The sequence below is a fragment of the Larus michahellis genome, chromosome 6 (genome assembly GCF_964199755.1).
Source record: "Larus michahellis chromosome 6, bLarMic1.1, whole genome shotgun sequence".
Lineage (NCBI taxonomy): Eukaryota > Metazoa > Chordata > Aves > Charadriiformes > Laridae > Larus > Larus michahellis.
In genome coordinates, this window is record NC_133901.1 from 30,136,459 (window position 1) to 30,160,538 (window position 24,080).

The window sequence follows — 24,080 nt, forward strand, 5'->3', positions numbered from 1 at the left end:
TGCTGTGCTCAAACCACAGGTGTAAATGCTGATCTCCACCCCATTAGTAAACTGTTGGTTTTGGCAAGCTTTCACTTGGCACTGTTGCTTAGCATTGTAACAAATATTGGAACAGTCAGCCATATCAGCTGCTAAATTAAGATGTCTAGAGAAGAGCAGGAGTTAAGATTTATTTCTGTTACATGATATAGAAGAAAGTAAGTCAGTGAAGTGTGAAACTAAATATATATAAAAATTACCTCAGGCATCTCTTAAGGTGATAGTAAGGTGTGGAGGACTAAGTTGCTAACGGATGTACCGCTGTTTTAGCACAATAAATCATCGTGAGTCAGAATGTGAAAGAGAATTTGCAAGAGAGACTGACAGAGTGATTCCTCATCAGCACTGAATCTCTTAAATTATTTTGTACATGAGGTCTATGTTTTATGAGTGTTATGCAGTTTCCTAGAGCATAAGCTGTTGCAGAAGGTTTCTGGATAATACTGGGGATACTGTCCTGTTGCTGAAAAGCTTCTACATGATAAAATGTCATGATCCTTTCAGCATAGTTTGTTTATTTTTTAAGAGAAATTCCAACAAAATCACTGGGCTATGTGTTTGCTGATTTATTGCTGTTTGTAGTTGTATATTGCTATGGAAGCTTTAATTGCTTTTGTGAAATGAGAAGAATAAATTTATTTTAATAATAGCGTGGAATTATGAATGTAAAAACAAGTGCAGAACTGGTTGAGGGTGCTTTCACTAAAGTCACTTCCAGATTCAGCCGTATGAAATGAGCTTCAGCTGTCTTTCCTTTAGCTGTATTTCCATCCCCAAGAGGGAATAAGATTTGGTGGTAGAATTATTTCTTGTTACCATGCTGTTTACAACATTTAGTGTTGCAGGTGATTCCTCCTGTCTTGATGTACCTATGGAAGAACTGTCCATGGATCTGAGTACGTGTTAGGAGAAAATAGTAGATGGTAGAATGATCCAGTGGAAGAGAGGGTCTCAAATTATTATATTCTTCTGGAACTTGGGATGAGAGAAATAAAAGCATTCAACTACAACATAGTTAATATTTCCAGGCAAGTCACAAGAGCTTTATATTTGTTATCTTCAAAGGTGACCAATGGAAATAGGATATCGGTCAGTACACCTAAGCTTTGTTCTGTTCTATCTGATAAGCCAGGTGAAATACCATGGAGGTTAAGAATCTGAAACTGAGTGGTAGCAATTCTTCAAGTTTAAGGAAGTTTGAGTTGTGCTGTGAGCTCACTGTTGATCAAATATTTTTTTTAATAACGAAGTTGTTAATACTGCTAATAAAACAAGGTACTCTGAAACTATGGCAGAAAGTGTAGTTTGGAGGTCCTAGTGCAGCTAATTATTTGGTTTAGCCCTGTCAAATTATGTAAAACTGTCTTACCAGAGTGAAACCTTGTATGTTTCGGTCCTTTTCTAAACATAAGCTGTGTGAAATTTATCTTGCAGCAAACTTTGATGTGCTGCAGCCAGTCTCTCACTTGCAACACTGCAGTTCGTGGTGGCTGGGGTTGGTGCTGGAGTGAATGGGACTGAGAGGAGGCAGAACTGCCAAAGCTGTGTAACAATTCTTTTGGCACTGAGGCAGAATGGTATAGTCTGGAGTTAGAAGGTTTAAAATATGTAGTGCTTGTGCATGAACCACTGTAGTGGATATTGTGGGACTTGGGCAACTGTTCTTTATTACAGGAGGTAAAAATATATGTTTTAGCGTGGCTTTGAAGCTGTGTCTTTGAAATGTTGGCAAGTATTGTCTTTCCTTTGGCTATTGGCCGTACCAGGCATTTAACTACTTCTCCCTTGATTTCATGCCTTACATAGCTCCCCACATAAGTTGTAGTTGCCCCAAAATACTCTGATCTAGACAAATGCCTAATTGTTGTTCCTTGTAGCTTGTTGATCAAGGAAGAATAAATATTTTAAGTCTCAAGTTATTTCAGGATGGGTGCTGTATGATTATAAACGTGTGAAGTGTGCAGCACTGAATAGTTGTTTTAGATGTGAGAGCTGGGGAGACAGAAAGCAGCTTTCATGTTAAAAAGGAGAAGAGTCCTGTGAACAGTGATCATGAAGTTCTGAGCTTCCAGATAATCTTAGTGTTAGATGTACAGCTTTTCAAAATCTATTTTTGAATTGAAAAGGAAGGCTAAAAGAAGAAAATTTGTATCAAAATATTTCTTTATTTTAGAGATGTAGCCAAATAGTAATTTTGATGCTCTTCAGTTCAGAATAACTGTTCACCTTACAACAGGGTTCTCAAGAGATTCTGAAAATATTTGTGCATTTAAAATGGAATTATACTGCAGATGGATTTTAATTTTCTCTGAATCATGTTTTAAATCCAGTATTTAAGTACTGTGAACTGTTAGTATAAGTATGGTTCTGTTGTCAGCGATTCTTTAACTGTGCTGGGCGATTTCATAGTCTTTCTTTTTTCTTCCCCACCCAAAAGAAGGGAGTGGTTTTTCCTTTTCCCTTATTTCTTGCTAGGGGTTTATTATGCAGATGATCTTTGTTTTCAAATACAGGGGCCATAAAGTTGGAACTCTTTTGAGTTAATCACAACTCCATGCAGGTACAAGAGCTTGTCGCTTGGTGTACATCTGCAGAATCTAGATCTGCATAGAAGCAGATGTATAGCCTAACATTTCTCATCTGTAGCCTTCCATCCCTCCTCTTTTTTGCTATTTTATGTCCGTCTGAAAATTAAAATCGCCCAGGGTAATAGTCTGTCGCTGTTCTACAAAGTTCCATGCATGCACATGGTGCTGCATAAATAATAACAATAATAGTAATTTGAAAATAAGTATTTCCTGAAAAGGGGATTTTAGTGGGAGCAACAACTTGAGAGCAATACCAGTGAGAAAATGACCTGCAATTTAGTTATGATGGGGTGAAGCAATTAGCTTCCTGAAATTCATTCTTCCTTGTGTATTATGTAGTAATTACTGCTGCAGTTCTCCCTGGGGCATCGAGTGCCAGCAGGACAGTTGAGCCATTGTGAAATGCCATCTGCAGTGGATCAGACAAGTCCCATTGTCTCTTTTACTGTAGCTATCTGCAGCAGTTGCCAAACTTGACATCTGTGATGGCAGTACTGCTGAATTACGTAGTTTCTGAGCCCAGAAATTTAGAGAACTGTATGGCTGTTTGGTTATGTGTATTGTAACACCAGGCACATGTCTAATGCTTTTGTCTAGACATGTCACTGACAAAGTCAGGCTCTGCGGATGAAAACTATACTTCTATATTTATTATATTATGAATTATTTGAAATACCGTCCAGCTTACTGCACAGTTTCTTAGGTAGGTAATTATGATACAGAAGATAGTTATGTAATACATTCTGCATACTTTTTGTAGAAGTAGTATATTCTGGTATACCTATATTTTTAGTAACGTGGCATGGGTTTATGCTTGCTTATGGAAAAGTTTGTGGGACGGTGCTTTTCAAAAGAAGCATATGAGTAGTGGAAAATGAAAGTTTGATGTGTTAAACAATGAACTGAGACCACTTTGCAATTTTCTTTGTCATAATTTCTGCTTGGGAAATGTGTGAAGTATGGATATATACTTGGGATCAGATTAGCTCTTAAAACACTAGGCAGTGGCAGGCAGACAGCTGAGTGATGAGTATGTTTGTAGTTGTAAGCACGTTCCTCTTTTTCTCTGTGGCAAATGCAGTATGATGCTTTCTAGTATGCTGAGCTTGTGAACACATAGCAACTGTGCTTGGTAGCTTATTCTGCTTTTGTTCTGTAATAGCTGAGAAGCTTTTGGTGGTGTTTATATTACAGTAACTAAAACTGTGTGTTTGACAGCCATGAGGAACTCTATTCCAGCCGGCCGTATGGAGCACTTGATTCTGGCTTCAATAGCGTGGACAGCGGAGATAAAAGATGGTCAGGGAATGAAGTAAGTGTTGCAGCTTTATTTTTGTTGAGTGAAGTATTGTACAAGAAAGAACTAATAAGTGTACGTCTGGAAGTGTATTCAATAGGTAACATGTATATGCTAGTGTGCAGGTTGCCTTGTGCCAAAATTATTTCTTGTTTTATTGGAGAAAAACAAGCATAATTTTATACGGGATAGACATAAAGTTGGAAGTAATAAGAAAAATGTATAAAACAGTGCATGACAGATGTATTTACTGGAGCATAAATGATGAGAAAAAGGGGATTCCTCATTTTTAAAAATGCTTGTAACTGTATCATATTACAATGTTGAGTCAACTACAATTACACATGAGTAGTTGATTCACTGAAATAAATCTGAATGTGAAAATTAAGCTTCAAATTTCACCTTCTTTCTTTTTAACATTTGAAACAAGCTGCAATGTTTGCCATTTAGAAGCAGGAAAATGTGCTCTCTTAGCAAGGAGACTGTCAATTATTCTTCCCAGGAAAAAGCTCCCTTTTCCTCTTGAGACAGCTAGAAAAGGCAGTAGCCAAGACTGGTGTTTCAGTGAGCTGTACTTTGTACGCCTGCTTGCACTCCTAGCTTGGTTTTTGAGAGAGTTCCAAGAGTTTCCATCCTGGGATGTTTTCAAGCACTTGTAGATATTGCAAGCAAAATTGTAGGCAAGGTGGTTTTTTTAAGAAAGCTTAAATATATGTTTTTTAAAAACAATACTCGATAGCTGTATTTTGCATTAAGTTAGTGTTTTGTTGGTGCAAAACAGAACAGTTGAAGTAAAAACACAAATCAAGAGGTAGTAGCTTACAAGATGATGTTTCCAAAGAAAAGTGTTTCTTGACTTCACTATTTGTTTTCTAAAGCCAACAGATGAGTTCTCAGATCTCCCTTTACGTGTGGCAGAAATCACTAAAGAACAGCGACTGCGAAGAGAAAATCAGTATCAAGAAAACCGAGGGAGCACAGTCGTAACTAATGGTGGAGGTAAAGAGTGATCTTTGGCTAAAAATATTTATTGTCATCATTATTAAAGTTACAGAATACTTGCTATAAATAGTAGGTTGTCTAAAGAGGAAAAAGAGAAAGGTCTAGGTGTAATTACACAAAAACACAGTTGTGTAAACAGTGTAAAAGCGCTCTTGTATTAAGGATGTTACAACGCAAAATCAAATAGCATCAGAATTAGGATTATCTGGGAAACTTTGTCAGCCTCTGCGTATGTGCTGTATTAAAGTCTCCAAACGCTTCAAACAGTATTTTGGAATCTTGAATTTCCGTGCACGGAATTTTGCTGCTTGAGCTACTGGGGAAAATTTGCAGCAGCAGTAAATTGATGGTGTTCTTGCCGACTGCTATTGTAATGGGATAAGTAATTTTGTCAGGAAATTTCATATTTCCAAGTAGCAAAAGTGCCTCATTCAGCAGTCATGGGTTTTAATCCAAACATGCAAGCCATCTAGGAGGTACTGGTGTTTCTGAGTGACATTGCTTTTTTGCACCTGTCCTGCAGTCTTACAAGTAGCACCCTCATATTTATTCAAGAGGTGATAGCGCTTCCCATGTTTCTTAATGTCCACAGCCCTTCTCCATTTTAACTTCCAATAATCTGCTGCTACCACTGGCTCACAGTTCAGTCTTCTTATTTATATGTCCAATTTTAGCATTCTTCCAGGTTTGTTTTTTTCAGTCGTTCCCTCTACTACATTTTTTCGCGCTACTGATTGTTAGATCTCATCCCCATATTCTTGGATTAATTTTTCTTTTTTGTCAGCTGCTCCCTGTTTTCCATTTCCCATAATGGCTTCAGTTCATATTCCCTATCTGAATGTCACTCTTTCCAGTTAGTTTTCATCTTCTGTGCCCAGCTCCCACTCTCTCTTCGGTCTTCCCCTCTCATCCCCCTCTTCATCTTTTGCCATCTTCTTTTCTTGGTCTTCCTCTTTTCTGTCACAGTGTTTTGCTTTCTTTGCCACCTTCTAGAAATATCAGAAACTTTTTGGTTGACTCACACTCTTTTACACATCAACAGCCAAAAAATTCAGTTTAAACAGTTAAATTCTGGCAAAGTTAGAAGAACTGAAGACATGGTGTTAAGGGAAGCTTTGGGCAGCCTTAATAATAGGTAGTGCTGCCAGCTCCACCTCTAAGGCTAACTTTATTTTATTCTGTGGGTTTTGTACACCAGGGATTTCAAAATGCCTCACTAATCTTTTAAGATAGGGCGCAGTCAGTTCATGAGTAGGAGTATCCGAGAGGGGCACAAGCCATAGCACGTGGCTGTTAGGGATCCAGGAGATCCTTTCCAATTTTGTGTTCCTAACACGGATACAAAGGTCTTTCACCCTCTACTGTATTATTATTTAAGTTTAATTAGCAAGTCTGGAAATAAGGGGGATTTTGTTTTGGTTTGGTTTGTTGGGATTTTTGTAAGGTTTGAAACTGAGATGGAGATTTAATGAAGCCAAAGTATATAGGAATGCTGTTTTGGATGGTTGTAGTAGCAGAGGAGGTGGCTTTGGCAGTAACAGTTGCTAGATTGTGTGGTGAGGCAAAGAGAAGCCTGTTTTAGACAAGCAGGAAAGGGGCGGGGGAGCAGAAAAAGAATGTCTGTAAGAGAGTCTGGAGCAAGTTTGGGGAGAGTTTTAAGAAAAAGAAAGTTCTAGTGCTTTCTAAAAAGGGAGCTTATGCTTTCCCTGGCATCCCCAGCACAGTATTTTTTACCAGGGTAGTTTGCTCAGTGTCGTGACTCTCAGAATCCTGGGTAGAACGTGTAAAAGCAGTGACAAGTGAAAAAATTGCCCTACATAATATCAAACACACTAAGGGAAAATCAATACTAGCCAAACTGTGCTGTTTCTTGCTCTTGTTTCAGTGGTTCCCAATTTCTTTTTTCATTCCTCTTTTCAAAATAAAACTGCAAATGCTTTTATATTGTTTTAGAGGGGTTTTATTGCTCTCTGTACTGTCCTTCATTATTTCCACATACGCTTTTTATATTTATTATATTTGCATCCACATAACTTGGACATGCCACCCTCTGTTTTGTTGTAGTAGTCATAAAAAATAGTAGAAGTATCTATCAGATCCATTCTAATTTTTCTGAAAGAGATTAATTAGAACCAAGATAAATGATTCAAAATGTACACAAATCATTGTACAGTCTTGTTGTTGATAGATTTTGATAGATAGGTTTTGGTATTGAAAAAAAATCACAGTATTTACTTTACTTTTCAGTCACTGCAAAAGTAGCTGCGGCCAGGAATTTAAAACTATGTGCTTGATAAGTGTTTCTCAATGCTTTTTAAAAACCATCACTTTTATCATTATTTCAAAATCTGATATTTAACATATGTCAGTAGGCCGGGCAAAATTCAAGAGCTTTTGGCTTGAGCTTTCCCAGACGGAAGAAAAACAGCAGGGCCTTATTTTCTGACATTGCTTTTGTGTTGTTTTTTTTCCTCTCCTGTTGGTTATCTAATTATGGGTGTTTTCTTTGTGTACGTATGTCAAGTGGAACATGATCTCGATCAGATCGACTATATTGATAGCTGTGCCACAGAAGAGGAGGAGGAAGAGGTGAGGCAACCCAAGTGCATGGACTCAGACAGCCTCAGCTCACAATTCATGGCATATATTGACCAGCGGCGAATCTCTAATGAGGTGGTGCTTTTACTTAAATTAGATAAATTCGTATGCCCCAGGAAAGCCTTTATGATGGTATTAATGCTTCTTGTCCTCAGAGGTTTTCTTTGTGGTTTTTTTTAAACACAAACTAAAAAAAAATAATTAAGCCTTATCTGGGGGAAGAGCACAGTGTTGTGCTTTGTGGAGGGTCAGAGCTGGAGTGTTAAGCTGCTCCCAAGTGCCCTTTGGGATATGTGGAATAAGTCTAAGGCAGCCACACTGTTTTCCTGTCATGTGGGTTCTTGCAAGCTTGTGCTTTAGATGTACGTGAAGTAAATGGCTTTTCCAAAGGAGTGCTCTCTTTAGAAAATGCTGAAGTTGATGCATCCAACTGGTGGGGATTGTTGATATCTAGAAAGTTGTTAACCTTTACTTGGTTGTACTGAATATATTCCAGCTTTCTCAGTGGAAAAATGTTGACTGTTATTAGTGTAGATTTAGTACAAGAATTTTGGAACTCCATTAATTTGGCTGTTCATGTTGATTATAAGTTATTTGCCAGGAAACTCGCTGTCTCGAGCATCCATTTTAAGTTTACACTAACTTACATATTCAGACTCTTCAGAAAGTCTACTATTTGCAGCAAAAAATTTTTTCTCTCTTACTGTTGAGCAAGGCTTGAACCTACAGGTACGGACTTGGATATGTATATAGTCAACTTTCTGAACAAAAAACATAATCTTTAGTTTCAGACAAACTTGACATCAAGCTGTTCAGTCAGTAAAAGTATACAGTTAAATGAACAATAAGTAAAATTATTGCTAGACAGGTTAGAAAATTCTCCAGACAGCTTTTTACAAATGTCTAGAAACAGACGTGAATAGCTCTGGACATTGCCCTGTTTTCTCCACTCACAGAAAAAGGGGGAAGAAAAAACCAAAAACAACCCCCCCAAAAAAGAAGTCAAACTAGCCTCTCTGTTCTTTTCTCTAAACAGTATCTTTTTCATTTTTGTTCTCGAGTATCTTTCTGTTTGAGCTGGTATGTAATACTTGCACTGGTATGCTGAATTTCAGAAATCTCGGTAACAGTAACTGCAGTCTAATTCCTGAGAGTCAGGATTTGTGTGCCCATTTCCTTGCACATATGGGTAAAGTCTGTTTTCACATATTTTTTGACAGCATTCACAATATACTATGCTAATAATAGCTGCCTTAATCGACTGCTTACTGTATCCAAATGATGTCCTGGTGCAGACAAGGGCAATGATTGCAGTAAAGTTACTGTCACTTTTCTTTAGCTCATGTCATTTTATTGCTTTCTAGCTGCACAAGGATTAGTGTGCACTTTAATAAAATTCACTAGAGTTGCTTTGAAATTGTACGAATGCCAAAACTGGAAGATGCCTTTGCTCCAGATGTAGCAGCCACTGCTGTGAACACATGGAGAAAACTGCTCCCTGTTAAGGCATTTGGGTGGTATGCTTTTGGAAAGCGTCCTCAGAAATCAAACCTATAGAAACAGATTTTCATCCATATAGTGTTTCCTTCTGTGTTCTGTCAGCTACACAGCTCAGTGGCTCATTGTACATACTACATGAACAACCTGTCTGAGAAAATCTTGTGGTTGACATGCTTAAATGGTACCTATTGTGCTGCGATTCAAATGTGTCCTTTCCAAGTTTTTTGTGTTTTGAAGCAGAAAGGTATTTGTTCTTTGAGGAACGAAAAAAAAAAACCAAACACAAAAAACCAAACGTGGAGCTTTAATATTCAAATAGGAGCCTGGTCCTTATTTTGCCCACTTTATATTATTGTTTACTGTGTTTAAAATCAGTGATATGGATATCCGAGAGCATTCATTTTGCACATCTTATAAATTCAATATCAAATCACAAAAGCTGATGCCACCTGAAGCACAGATGCAAAAGCAAAACTCGGAAACGGCACCTATTGGTAATACAACCCAAGTGCTCTTTGTTGTAGATAGTGAAAAACATTGATCAACATGAAAAAAGCTATTCACAGGGATCTATCTGTTCATAAAAATTGAACTGCTTATAACTGTAGTATTAGTTTCTCTAAAAAGACAATCCAAAGTGCTCTACTACTTAAGGAATGCTAACTGTATGCAATATAGCAGCATACATCCAGGCATAAGTGAAAACTGGCAAGTTAATCTAGAAAAGTTTGCATTTTCCTACATTAATGGGTATCAGTAGAAGTCCTAAAATAATGCCAAGGGCAATATGTCTCTGTTTCCAATGGGATAATTTATTTCATATCTCAAATTAAGCCTAAAATGTTCTCATTCATCCTATGTTTTGCTTTCCTATTCCCTCTGTGACCTGTCTTTAGGGCATCATAAGAGAGCAGCAGTGATTGTATCCTGTATTCCTGAGAGTCCAGACTGTATTGCTATACACTTGTATATACATTCTTCGGACCTTAACTCAACATTTCTTCTAAGTGACGTTAAATGTTTCTTACCTATATTTACTTCTCTGCATGATTCTCAATAGTGGAGGTTTTTAAACTCTAAAATTTATCAGTAGGCATATTTAATCTTGAAACTAAAATTTCTTTAAATTGCAGGAAAAAATAAGTGAGCTTTGCCTAGTTGGAAATGAACATTCCTGAGATGTGTTTTGTGGTTCTTTGTTGGGTGTTCTGAATACCAATAGTTACAAATGTTGCTCTACAAAGAGGTTCTTTGACATTAATGTGCAGTATTCTGAACAAGTTGCTAATAGTCTTCTGTGTTATTTTGCTTAGGGCTCACCAGTAAAGCCTGTGTCCAGAGAATTTCAGAGAACAGAGGATGCAAGACGATATTTACATCAAAACAGGTAAGAATATGTGGTAACAGTAATTTTCTCCAAAGTTGCATGATGAATGCAGAGTGCATATTTACTGAATATGTTTAGAAAATGACTTTGTTTTCTGTTGCTTCACCAGAGATGTGTGTGGCACTTTATTTATAAGTTATTGCTCCAGATTAGGAATTTGTATTCTAATAATGGCAGTGACCAAAAGGCTTGGCTGTTCCAGGCCAATGCTCAGCTTTAAGTTAGTTGGTTAAAGAAATCTGCCAAATTAAAGTGTATACTTCTAAACTGATTTAATATCTGCTTTTCGTGATTTAATTTGTGCTTTGATTAAATAGTTGACTTAAGATAGATTACTTAAAGGACAGAAGGGATAAGTGTACTGCAGGTTGAAGGGAAGCATAAAGAGAGTTACTATGGAGTATCTGATGTGCTATGAAGTCACGTTCTTGGTGGACACTTGGTACTTGTAGTACTGTAGGGGTTTAGTTTAATACAAAATGTGCATTTCTGTGCCGTAATCATGAGCTCACATCACGAGAAGAAGGGATAGAATGGGAGTCAATGCTGAAAACAGGTCACTTAGTTTAATGAAGTAGACTTTTTGAATTATGTCCATACTTTTTAATGATTACTTGGCTTATTGGAGAGAATTCTTATCTGTAAAACATGGGTCAGAGTTAGACAGGTTATAAATCAGGTGGTTAGGTTTGAGAAGAGACTTTTGAATGTTCAGTTAAAAGAACAGAAGAAAGGCAAATGTATAGCTTGTTGCTAATGGAACTAAGATCAACATTGACAGACCCTTTAATATGCCTTTGAAGCATTTCAGTATTCTGTGGAGTGAAAGTGAATGTGCAAGGACTCAGCAGAAAACCAGTGCAATTGTACTAGGAAAGTTTAAAAAAAAAAAAAAAGACAACTTCTGGCCATAATTATGTCATTACTTACACTGTCAGTAGAAAATTAATTCATAACGTCATTCTAAAATGGTATTGAAAAAGAAAAGGAAATCAGGAATAGTGTGTAAATTTTTTCCACGTTATGGCAGCATTTTGAAATGTGCAGTTAAATATGCAGATATGGTAGCTGTGCTGATATGAAGGATAGTAACTCCTTCAGCATGTATCAGCATTTGTTATCCAGTAGCGTCTACACGTAAGGCGTAAAATACTACATCAGTCTGATGCATTCTCTTGGTCATCAGTCTGATGCTCGTGGTTTGAAAGACTGATTTTTTTTGTTTGTTTGTTTATTTATCTAGTTGAACATTTGTGGTCAACATGGAAATAATTAGACTTTACAAACACTGGATTCTGTAACATGTCTCAAGGAAATAAGAGAAGGGTAGTTAACCAGGAGAGAGCTGCTCTGTGCATAGACAGATTTAGTTGATAAAGGAAATGGTAGTTCACTAGGGTATCCAGTGTTTTCAAAATGTAACTTAAGGATGGAAGGAGATCTTCATGTGGAAGTAGTTAATCAAAGATCTAAATGAATTTTAGCTTATTCATATTATTCTGAATCAGAGTGAAATTCTTAAAGAGGCACTAAAAACAGGTCATATGGTTGTTGCCTTCAAAATTGTGTAAAAACATCCAGATGACAGTCAGTAATTTTTTATATTTTAAGCTTGTATTAATCAAATATTTCATTTGTGGCAACCACAAGCTGTAAACTGCTTCCACAATAATTCTGTGCAAATGCCTTGGCAGGCAGCCTCTTTTTTTTTTTTTTTTTTTTTTTTTTTTTCTCCCCTTCAGCATGCTGGAGCTGTTAAAACTCTGAATTGGATGTAGTGCAGAGTTCATCTCAAGAGTCCTTACGTTAGTTGATTCAATTCCGTAAATACAGTTTGTGCCTCTGGCCAGACTGTGTTGCTTTTCTGATGCAGCAAAGCTGTGTGTACTCTGGTCTGAATATGCTTCTTGGCACTCAGTTGAACCCATTCATGTCCGTTCAAAACAGTTCAGTAATGGATTTGGAATGTGCATCAGTGCTAATTTAAGTAACAAAGGAGACCTGTAGCGTATGGGTCTCCCTCATCTCTTAAGCTTCTCTGTGCAGGATAGGTAATAAGTCTACACACAGGCAGTGTGACTGACATTTTTTGGAAATGCACTGGTAAGTGTCTCTACATTCCATAGTTGCCCCAGGAATGAAGGTTGCAGAGTCGCAGAGTCCAGGCTGTGTCAAGAGTAAGCTACTCGATTTCCATCTGTTTTCTTTGGAGGAAGCAACATGGCAGGGAACACGCTGTAGACTGTGGACCTTGGGAATTGTTTCAGTGCTAGCAGCTGCCTTCTAGCGAAGAACTGACTGCAAAATTTCTCTTTTATTATTGATATGGTGGATAAGAGACAGATCAGTTTTTGTTTACCTTGTGACTTTGATGGCTTGTATCACTGACAGTTAGAAAGTCATCACTTCATTGGTGAAGTGAGCAGATTTGTTCTGAAAATATCAGAGGATGATAGCGTTTAATTCTGTTCTTTCCAAAGCAGAATAAGGGTCACAGTAAGGAGAACATAGTCTTAAGAGAGAGATTCCATCTTTGTGTATTCTGAAATCGTTAATTAAGCACGTTATATTTATTTGATTATGAACTGCAGTATTTGTGATCTGACTTGATATCACAACATGATTTCTTTAGTCACCTTAAGTTTCACCTTTGTGGTTATCTGAAGCTAATTGTCTAGGTGATTACTCTTACCAGTGGTAATCTAGAGAATAATTCATCTGACGGTAGTTTATATGCATCAGTGGCCAATCCCCCCTTCCACCTGGTGTTTACCCACAGGGATACTGATGAATTACGAAGACCTGAAACTCTAAATTTGATGCAGGACAGAGAGCATCACCAAGTACTAAGGAGTTATGTGGACAGGACAGAGAGGTAGGGAAAAGAAACATATTGTTTCTACAGATAAATTTTATTTAATTTTTCCCCCGTTAATAACCGTAGTAACCAGATCCTCTAAATGAGGATCATATGAAAAGTTCATCGGTTGGTTACTTAACCAGCTTTTAGAGAATGGGTATAAAGTGCTGGTTATCTCAATGTGATAGGCCAAACCTACAGTCCCACTGAAACATCTTGAGCTGCAGAAGAATTTTATTGCAATTCAGGATGAGAGATAGAAATGACTGCACAAAACCTGCCATGCACAATGAGTTAAATCGTTATTGCAGCAGCTGGTTTAACAGCTTAGCTTAGTAAACAATTACGCTTTTAGATTTGATGAAATACTTGCGTATTGCTGGCAGTTTGTGTATGAAAAATTGTTTGTATTTAAGATTAAAAGTATACTTACTCTCGGTTCTTCCATTCGTCAGACCCCCGGCTGATTCACCTTATTTTCTCTCTCTATCAAGTCACCACAGTCAGGTAACTCTACTATTTTATTCTTTTCATAGAATCATGTAAGTTGGGAAAGGCCTTTAAGATCATTGAGTCCAACTGTAAACCTAACACTGCCAGGTCCACCACCAAACCATGTCCCTCAGCACCACATCTACATGTCTTTTAAATACTTCCAGGGATGGTGACTCAACCAGTTCCCTGAGCAGCCTGTTAAAATGCTTGATAACCCTTTCAGTGAAGAAATTCTTCCTAGTATCCATCCTAAACCTCCCCTGGCGCAACTTGAGACCATTTCCTCTTGTCCTGTTGCTTGTTACTTGGGAAAAGAGACTGACCCTCGACTGACTACAACCTCCTTTCAAGTAGTTGTAGGGCACGATAAGGTCTCCTCCCCTCAGCCTCCTTTTCTCCAGGCTACACAATGCCAGTTCCCTCAGCTGCTCCTCACAGGACTTGTTCTCTAGTCCCATCACCAGCTTCTTTGCTCCTGTTTCGACATGCTCCAGCACCTCAGTGTCTTTCATGTAGTGTGGGGCCCAAAACTGAACACAGTATTCAAGGTGATGCAAAACCAAACTTATGTTAGCCGTGAGGCATGGACTGTTTCTCCATAACCCATCTGTTTTACCCTGTGTAGCTCTGTCCTTACAGCCTGCTGCACTGTTTTGTTCCAGGTTACTAATACAGATGCCGAGCTGCACCGCAGGCACATAGAGCGTACCCGACGGGAGGCCCAGCTAGCAGCGCTTCAGTACGAGGAAGAGAGGATGAGAACAAAACAGATCCAGAGAGAAGCTGTCCTTGACTTTGTTAAGGTACCTCCTTTTAGTACCTACTTGATGCTTTATCTTTTCTGAATCTCTTAATGAAAATTAATTGCCAAGATCGCTACTACCTGTACGTTTCACTCTTGTAAAGAAAATGGAGAAATAGCATTTCATTCCATTCAGTTTCGGTGCTGCAGCTTAACATAGAGAAAACTAGAACTGAGGAGGAAGACAGAAGAGATTTACCCAAAACGTGGTTGTTGTAAAGAATTTTGGTTTTACATAGTCCGCTTCATTCTCTCAGTTTTTCATTTGCATAGGTGTAACAGGCTTGGTATAAGAAAGAAGCGTTCTTTATTTGAGAAGGCATGGAGGCAATTTAATTTTGAAGACAAATTTAGCAGAGAAGGCGGCAGTCATACACAAGAAGATAATGTTGTCTGATCTATTTTGGTATTTTATGATGCATAAATAAGTTATCTTCAAGTAACGCATGGATGCAAATTTCTGGTACATCAGATATTCCATCTGCACTGTGTCTTCACTTTCTTGTTCACTGCAGTTAGTAGGAGGTAGTCTGCTGCTTAACATGTAAACTTGTTTATATGCTAGTTGTCTTAAATTTATTTTACTATTTGCTGCTCTGGTGACCTACCCAAATCTCGCCATCACAAATTTAATGAATGTTACAGTTAATGCTATAGGCTTAGGGTGTTCTGCAGAGAGGAAAAGAATGTTATATTGCGTTTATATTATGTATGAAGTTAGTTTAGAAAAAGGGTTTTAGCTGCCTGAAACTAGGCTTTTCGTTAGCACCAACTAATCTCAGGCCCCTGGCAATGTTTTCTAGAAAAGCTACTTTTATTAAAGTTTCATCTCAGTCTTTCAGTTAAAGACTTTAGACATTTAGGATGCATTCATTGATGAGCCTTTGGGGGTTTTGGATTTTGGTTGGTTTTTTTTTTTTTTTCTTCTGTTGCCTTTGTTATTTATGAGCACTTTATTCTCAGCAATTACATTCCTCCCTTGGGTTATGGTTTGAGTTTATTATGCATCTTTAATATGCAAAAACAATTTGGTTTTTTTGTTTTTGTGTGGTATAAAGGCTGTTTTTTCAGTAATAATATCAGTGAAGTTTCAGCTCAGTGGAAACTTGACGTTTCCCCAATGTGTGTTTTATTTAACAATTAAGACTTCTTGTGTTTTAAACCACTTATAAATTATGCTGTTTTGTTCTGAGCTTTTGTTTCTCTGTCACATTCTTTTAAATTCGTCTTTTGTTTTTCCTTTTTCTTTATAGCAAAAAGCATCCTTAAGTCCTCAGAAGCAAAGTCCTCTGGATAGTGAGGTAAGAGTCCAATAAGAGTATTACTAGGGATGTCAGCACCTGAATTCTTAGCTCTCCCCATCAGAGATATTTTCCCAATTGTGGAGAACTCTTCGGGACTTAGTTATAGCACAGTTTTTTCACACTTACTATTAAGCCTTGGGTTGGGTTGGGTTTTTTTTTGCTCATGGGACCAGTCTAATATTTCCTTCTGTTCATGTAGATTGCCTGTCTGAGTGTGCTGTTTTATTATTTCTTGTATGTTTTTTATGTTCTATACAGAAAATACATTTCATGTTCCATTTTAAGATGCTCCTTGTGAACAGTACAATTTACTTTCTAACAGGAGTATTCAGACACAAGTTATTGTGTTGCAGTCATCCTTCATTGATCTGTTTTATCGCAGCTTCCTATCGTTAGATCACCATTTACCCCAGAAACATTAAGCATTAGAATTTTGAGGGCTATCAGAAAAAGAAATAAATAAATTTTTTAAAAGTTTTATTCTAGTGTAGTTTTATAATCAAAACAAGTAAGTCAGTAGGGAACACAAATCATACAAGGCTCAGAGAATATACAGACCTGAGACAATGATATCTGTTCACTCTCTGCATCAGATTTCTGCATAGTAATAGCTCTTCCACTGCTTGCCATCCCCACTTTCCTCAAGGGGAAGATAATTCACTTGGCAGTGTTAATCAGATCAAAACTTTTAATACTATAATGAATATAAATAGTTCTTTAACAGCATTTTCAAACTAACTCGTTTTTTGTTAGAAAATTGCTGAAACATGGGGTAATTGAAATAGGTTTTGCTCCTTTTCCTTCTTAATGTTCTTCTGTTCTTAATTTATTCTTTCAGAGGGTCCTTTGTTCTACCACAGTAAGAATTGTGAATACATAGTTGTCTGTGTTTGCTTGAGACAACACAGAAAACAGAATAATTGATTCCTTAAGTAATATGAATATGCTGTAATTCATGGGTCATGTGGCTGTGTATTCCTACAGAGTTACATATACTGGATGGATTTTTAAAAAAGCCTCACAATGCTATAAACAAGCAGTATCTGTTCCAAAATGTCTGTCTGTTCACAAACCGTGTGTTTCTGACATTCTGTGTGTTTCTGACATTACTCCATCTCTCCCACCTCCCAGTGTCCCTTTCCATCCAGAAGGTCTCAGCATACTGATGATAGTGCCTTGTTAGTGGTAAGATCCTGCACGCAATGGCCTTTTTATGTGGCAGATTCTAGAGCGTAGAAATAACAACGTGTTACGATTGTCTCAGATTAGACCAACTATTTTAGAGCTAATCTAAATAGCATAAAACATGACCACCATCTTTGAAAAGTAGTTTAGCTGTGAACCTTAATTTATGAATATGTTGATACTTGTGCTGTCAGACATTTGTTAATAATATAGTGAAGTTTTTCCACAAAATAATTAATGCTTATTTTTTCTGAGAGCAGAAGAAAATTACTGCTAGTAAAGAACAGATTCTAAAATTAAAAATTCACCTATAGTTGTTCCGGTTTGATTTCTTCAAGGTTTAGCTTGCTTCTTAATTGATGTGCTCTTCAGTGTCAAGTAAGCAATTTTAATGCTTCAAGTACAGCTTTCTACTTAAATTGTCTGCATCCTGCACATAGTGGTTAGAAATACTTAGTATCTTGGTAACCATCTCATAGCACAGGGAAAAACTGCTCTACACATGAATGCTACAAATCATGAAACGTTCCTCATACTTTTTTATTGTTTATTGATGAAGATGTCTTAAAAATAATCTATTTATGTACTTAATTCATGTTTTATGCTATTTCTTTCTTTATGGCATCTCAACGATGTAGCATAATTAAAGAATATAATTAACGCCATAATCTGTGTCTATAAAAGAAAATACACCTGATTTGCTTGTTGTTGCATGACTGCATGCCTGCCTGGGATTTATTTTCTTAATTCATATGCTTCCATTATCTGCCTAAATTTTCTTTAGGCAGTGCTCTTGTTAGAATATCTCTGTCCAGAACGCATCCATCAAGATATTTACTGTCTCTTTATTCAGACTTTTTGGATTTCCTGCTTTCACATAACTAGCACTCTGTGGGAGAGAAGGAAAGCTTATAATAATAGAGAGAGATTTAGTGATCATGCATGTGCCTGTTTAGAGAAATCACAATCAATTAGCTTATTAAAATGTACTTTCATATTTAAATAATAAGAAACAGGACAATAGCAGTGGTTTGGGTTAAGTGTTGATATTCTGTTGTCAGTGAATTCATCTTTGGAATGTATTTTGAAGATACTTTTAAGGACCCCCTTTCTATTTGAGTGTCTGATCCCATGACTTTTGTTTCCTTTGTGTCATTAACCAAGTTACATCCTTGCACTTCACAAAAAAGTGGACAGGCTGGTAGGGAAAGATTGAACTAGATCTGAAAGTAGTTGTTTCTGTATTCATTTTTCTTTTGATTCTTTGCTCTTTTCAGCATCACTAAGCTGTAATAGGATATGAAACACTGGGTTTTCTGAACTGCTGAAGGATGATCTGCAGCTCTATTTCGTAGTGGAAATACACACTGTGTCTAATGATGACATATGCCAGGGCAGCTGTTTCTGGCAATTATTGTAACTGGAATATTAAGCCCATGCTAGCTCATGAATTTGTAGCATTTTTGTTTCCACAAATATATTTTGTATGGTAAAAACTTGTTCAACAGCAAGGAAATGTTCATTAGTTTGCTTTTAAAAAAAAAAAAAGTCTGTCATAAGAGTTGAAATTACCTTTACCTTTTTATGTTTTACTGCATTTCATTTGACATTTTCTCTGTCCTTATGGATTTGAAATTTAACTAGGTCTAATTTCTGAGGATGGTTTTTTCCTCTACCAAAGTATAGAGGCATTTCATATCAAAATTCTGTTCACTAACAGCAGTTTTCAGTACGCATTTTCCATTTACATAATTTCCTCTCTGTCTTTTTTTCTCTCTGCATAAACACTGCATGCAGTAATGTAAACTTTACCTTACAAAACTTTTGGATGTTGAAACTTGCAGATAGGCTAGTTTAAAAAAAAAATTAAAAAACTAAACCAAAAAAAGTTCTGCTAGATTTTCCACTGATTGTTCTAGCTTTATGGTTTGGGAATAACACTTTGTGGCAAAAGAGGAGAATGTTACGTAGAGGTATAGTAAAAGATCTTTTGTTCAGCATTTCCCTTGTTACATCAGAGCTCACTAAACTGAGCAGTTGCTTTTCTTTTGTTCCAAACAGTGTTTTCAGCTCAGAAGTAAGGAAAAGATTAAAAAAGTAATAACTCTAATAGGTAATTAGAAAGCAAGTGAGCTTTCTCTTATTTTACTGCTTCCCTCTTCTGGTATTGTTACTGCTTTAACAAAAATTTTATGAAAACCAAAATTTGTGTATCTCCTTTTTTAAATCTTACATCATATTTCTTTTGGTCGTCTTGTTGTCTTCTATCACTAATTAAAATGTATTCACATTGCACAGCTTACTCTGACCGTTTCCTTCTGTTTGTAAGCAATTTCAGGACAGTCTGTTTGAACTCACAAAATGACTGCCCGTTCTTTCTATGAATGTTAATAGTTCAGTTTAGTTGTATGTTTCTTCTATCTGCCAGTGATCAGAAGTGAAGTGGAGTTTGGCTGTAGCACTTCATTGCACACTGGTGGATTTCTTTGCGTTGACTTGTAATAGCCAGACTAACTAAAATGTTGCTGAAGAAATGTAATCACTGGCCTCTCTGAGAAAACGTGCTGTATACCTCAAAGTTTTATATTAGTCATATCCTGCTTGCTATTCTCACAAGGGTAGTCCCATTCGTTACAATTGAGATTACTTGTTGAGGTAGTATCAAGGCTTCAGATTTCACTAATGATTTCAGCCTTGATTGGTTATGAATCACATTCTTCCCCAAATTTCTTCTTCTTTTCTCCTAAACTGTCCCTTTTAAGGTGAGTACTATGGAAGGGGAAAAAAAAAAAAAAAACAAACCCAAAACAAAACAACCTCTCAAACCTGCTCAGTTTCTCTGTTATGAAGCCTGTGAAATAACTTGATAAGCATCAGGCAGCTGGTGTGACCTTTTCCTCTCATAACCTTTGTCATTGCTGTATTGTGCTCCCCTCATTGCCTGTTGTTTTCTTGCTGTGGTCTTGCTGTGGCCTGAGGCCATCATGTTACTGTTAGCACATGGGATCTCTGAAACATTTTAAGGCTCTTAGGCACCAGTGTGTTGCAAGTAATAATGGTATGAGTAAAGTAAGCAGGACTTGAATTATGCTAACTTGTACCCTGGAGTTTTCTCTCAGACCCTTGGCATCCATTTGTGTATTCAAATGTTTAATAATCAAATTCCCTTAAAATATCCTTATTTGGTTGGTGCAGAGTTCTGGTTGGGCTCTGCTTTGGCAGTCCCTGTATCTGCAGTTGTTTCTGGCGCGGGAGATTTCTCTGACTTCAGTGCTAGACCTAGAGGCCAAGTGCGTCTTGTGCAGCAGTGTTCTAAGTCTGAATTGCAGCATCCTGGTTCCTTTTGTATTGCGGCTACCTTCTCTTACAGTTGTTCTTTGCCTCACTTCTTCCTTTCTTCCCTCTCTTTCTTTCCTTGCTGTCCCTGACAGAATGGCTTTGAGCCTCTCTTTGTGTTTGAGATTGACAATAACACCAATACCATTAAAAGGCGGCCAGGGACTCGCAAACAGGTGAAGAGCATGCAGTGTGTTGCTGTTGTGATTGTCCTACCCTGTGGTGTGCCGTGTTTCCCCTCCCTTCGCCCACTGCTGGGTACGTGGATCGTGATGACTTCTTGTTAGTCTGTGTCAAGGTTCTCTTGCTCTTTTCATACGGGAATAAACATGTTTATGTTAGTTAATGTTACAGACCACCTACTTCTGTTTTATTTTACTGTTCTCATATACTAGCTGATGTTTTGCTTAAGTCAAGTGATATTTTGAAACTCTTTTTAAAAAAAAACAGCACAATTTTTGCTTTGCATTGCTGTGGAGAAAGAGGCTGGTTTGAGGATCAGGTGTTAAGTCTGCACAGGGTCTAAAGGTGTTTGTGTTCAAGGCTCGCCCTGAGTATAACCTCTCCTACTCCTTCCCAGCTGTACTGTTCTAAAGTGGCAGAATAGTTGTGAGTTGTTTAAAATACTAACACTCCCAGATGTGTCGCTCCCATCTGTAGAGTTTCTAGGTGTCATTTGGTGTTCTTTTCCTGTGCCGAACTGCCACGTTGCTATTTGAATGCTGTTTCAGAAAATATAGTTTCATTCTTGAGCCATTCGGCACTCAAGTGTTAACATTTTGGTTGTGCTTCAATAAGACACAGAATTTGGCCTCCTAGATCTACCTGTCAGTGACAGATTGGCGTGCTGGAGCTCCCATTCGGTAAACATGAAATTGTTTATTTGGTTGGCCTTGGGATGGATTATAATTGAAAGTTGTCTGCACTTTTATCTGTGACAACACTAAATCTTCACACTGACATCTTCCCCAAGAGCTAGATTCCACCCATGGAATGTTATTTACTTTGTGTGTAATTCACAAGGATCAGCATTAGGTGTTTGTGGCAGACACAAAGTGTGTATTCTTGTGCCCGTTAGATGTGGGTTTCTCTGATTTTACAAAGTTGATAGGAAAATAACTTACTAAAAGTACATAACGAAACGTTAAAAAGAAAGCTATTTATTTTGAATAATGAACTGTCAAAATGAACTGTTGTAGGGTAAAATTTCCTTTTGTCTGATGGCGTAGGTGTTACACTAGGTGTTACTAAAGAAGGTTTTACCTCACCTCTTGTTCTTAGTTCTGCTTTTGATGTCACTGTGTTGTGTGTAAAAGAAACATCGTGTCTCCCAAGCTTATTGGCCAGAAAGTTCAGGAGGGTAGGGAGACTTTAACTGCAGTTCAGCAAGTACGTATCTGTTGCCTGTTGAGTGTTTCTGAGACTGTGATCGTGATCACCTTTTCCTTTTTAACTTGTCTCGTGCATTCCACCTTTGTGTGTGACCTGTCAGCCATTTGCTAACACTGCTACTGCTTTCTCTTTCTCTCTACATTCAGCCACTCTCAGGGTTGAGTCAAGAAAGCTGTGCTACTACCCTGCCTAATGCCTCTACCTTCAGTCCTGTCAAGGTATCTCTTGCTATTATCATTCACCAGTAAAGCCAACAAAAAAACTCTTGGATCCACACATCTGTTTTAACAGGTGTTAGTCTGTCAGCTTCTAATCAAAAGTTCAGGTAGGGTATGAATCCGATTTACCTGATTAAACTGTAGTAGATATTACCTCATCTTAGCTTTAGGCTGTGCTCCAGGAGGCCTGAGCTATCAAAACATGGTAACCAGTCTCTGCTCTGAGGGGTTCTTGGTTTTCTTTGATGTTACTTTTTGATTTTCTCTTGACCAAGTTTAATTCATCAAAAGTACCTTTGTTGTATTCTCTACCAGCTTACTTTCACAACTGAATACAGATATCCTATATTTCTTTCTCTTCTGTGGATACTGCTCTACTGAATGCATTCATCGCAAGAAATTATTAGTCTGTGTAAGCACTGTAATAAAACCACACTGTGTTTCACTAGGGAGAGTGATGTTCAGTAAATAGCAGTTTTGCATTAGCAAAGGTGTCGAAGAGGTGTATCCTTATTGGTGCTGCTGTAATACAAGTTCTGCATGTTATTTAATTACCTGTTTTTCTGTGTCCCCCTTGCAAAGAATACTTTGGAAGTTTTGGTTGGAAGGAAGAGTAAGCAAAGATCTATCATTGCACAGTCAGTGCTGTTTCATCATTCTTTTTCCTCAGAAAAAAGCAATTACATCATTTTTGCAAAAGAAGAACCTTTGTCACTTTCTGCAGAGATGAAACCTGGGGAACAACATGCTGTGTTTTTTCACATTTCTGGTGTTTGTTTGTTGTTTTTTTTTTTCTGAAACGCACTTAGATGGATGGAGTTTGTTTTAAAATACAGCAAATTAAAATGTAGTCACAGCTTTTCCAGATTAGGACCGTTTATACTCTTCTGCTTTTTTGTCTACAGAGTGATGACAGATCTACCATCTCCCCCGGCTCACCTAACACTCAGACAGGTAACAGGGAAAGGAAGAAAAATTTCTGAAATAGAAGATCAAAATGCCTGCTTGCTTATTTGTACTATGAAGAGAAGGGAGCATATGTTCCCATCTCTGTATGTGGCACTGCTGTGCCTGAGAATTTACCCAGTTATTTGGGTCTCCTGAGAAACATGTGAGGGAAGAGGCAACGGGTGAAGCCTGCCCTCAGGCAGAGCATAGGGTTTGGCTGTTTTAGGCCTTCATACAGGCTTTGGCACACAGATGCATTCAGCAGCAGTCAGAACAGTTGTTGAAATTGGTATGTGGAATGTGCTTTGCATGCAAGTGTCCTTGGAAGTGCCTTTTCCTGCTCTGCGCTTTTATCATGCATGGCTGTAATTTATTTTGTCATTATTATATTAAAATTTTTGTTTTGTTCTTTTTAATTACCACATTGCTGAACCCATTTCCTATTAAAGTCTAACCATTTCCTTCTTCCTCCTTTCCTTTCCTGTGCCTTTCCACATTTGTTTAGTCCACCTTTCCCCTCCATATCCTGGTCATGCAGCCCCGCCTTCCTATAGAAACCCTTCCCAGCGACCTGAGAGTTTCCTTTTCCGAGCAGCTGTCAGGGACGAAGCAAACAAAGGTAGGTTATATAGTTCAGAAATTAGCTAGTTTTGCTATGTTATATTAACATCTGAATTACCTAGCTTTTGCACTGTTCTGTTACTTCAGGTCATTATCATCAAACTACTTTTAGAGTTCCATTTGTAAACACATGTCATTAAATAATTTGTGAATAAGCAATTTTTTGTCTAGAGCTGTCAATTATTCATTTGTCATATTTGTGGAAATGTGGGAATTTGTTCTTCCTGGTCTGTGCTTACACCTAAAAAGATACCAAGGAAATGCCGCGAACGCTTTCAACAGCTGTCGAAGGCAGCTTGATAAATTTTGCATTGCACAGTTGCGTGTGACAAAATTGCAATTTCATTAGAAAGACCGAACCGTTTGAACATACTTCATCCGGCAAAACTTTGGCCTCCTTTTGTGGATGATTATTAGCCAACAGAAAGAACAGAATCTAAACAGAAAGGAAAATGTGTTATAGAACACCTCATTTAGATGAGTAGACCATTCCCTTGATTAATAATCA

The 24,080-nt window shown here is 37.5% G+C and overlaps 1 protein-coding gene across 26 annotated transcripts in view; it reads left to right on the forward strand.

The window, feature by feature from the left end:
* The window catches only part of LRCH3 (leucine rich repeats and calponin homology domain containing 3), a 70,249-nt gene that overhangs the window by 33,286 nt on the left and 12,883 nt on the right, over positions 1–24,080 (forward strand). For 3 of the 26 annotated variants that reach the window (XR_012587785.1, XM_074593350.1, XM_074593348.1), the window contains exons 7-19: positions 3,846–3,939; positions 4,803–4,923; positions 7,451–7,599; positions 10,338–10,411; positions 13,191–13,286; positions 13,727–13,778; positions 14,429–14,569; positions 15,822–15,869; positions 17,004–17,057; positions 20,489–20,569; positions 21,932–22,003; positions 22,909–22,957; positions 23,457–23,570. Coding sequence is in view for 25 of the 26 variants with exons in the window: in XM_074593350.1 (XP_074449451.1) it covers positions 3,846–3,939; positions 4,803–4,923; positions 7,451–7,599; positions 10,338–10,411; positions 13,191–13,286; positions 13,727–13,778; positions 14,429–14,569; positions 15,822–15,869; positions 17,004–17,057; positions 20,489–20,569; positions 21,932–22,003; positions 22,909–22,957; positions 23,457–23,570 (1,145 nt within the window). In the remaining variant the exon portion in view is untranslated. The remainder of the gene's footprint in view (positions 1–3,845; positions 3,940–4,802; positions 4,924–7,450; positions 7,600–10,337; positions 10,412–13,190; positions 13,287–13,726; positions 13,779–14,428; positions 14,570–15,821; positions 15,870–17,003; positions 17,058–20,488; positions 20,570–21,931; positions 22,004–22,908; positions 22,958–23,456; positions 23,571–24,080) is intronic. The other 23 variants (XM_074593356.1, XM_074593353.1, XM_074593371.1 and 20 more) reach the window with 18 other exon arrangements.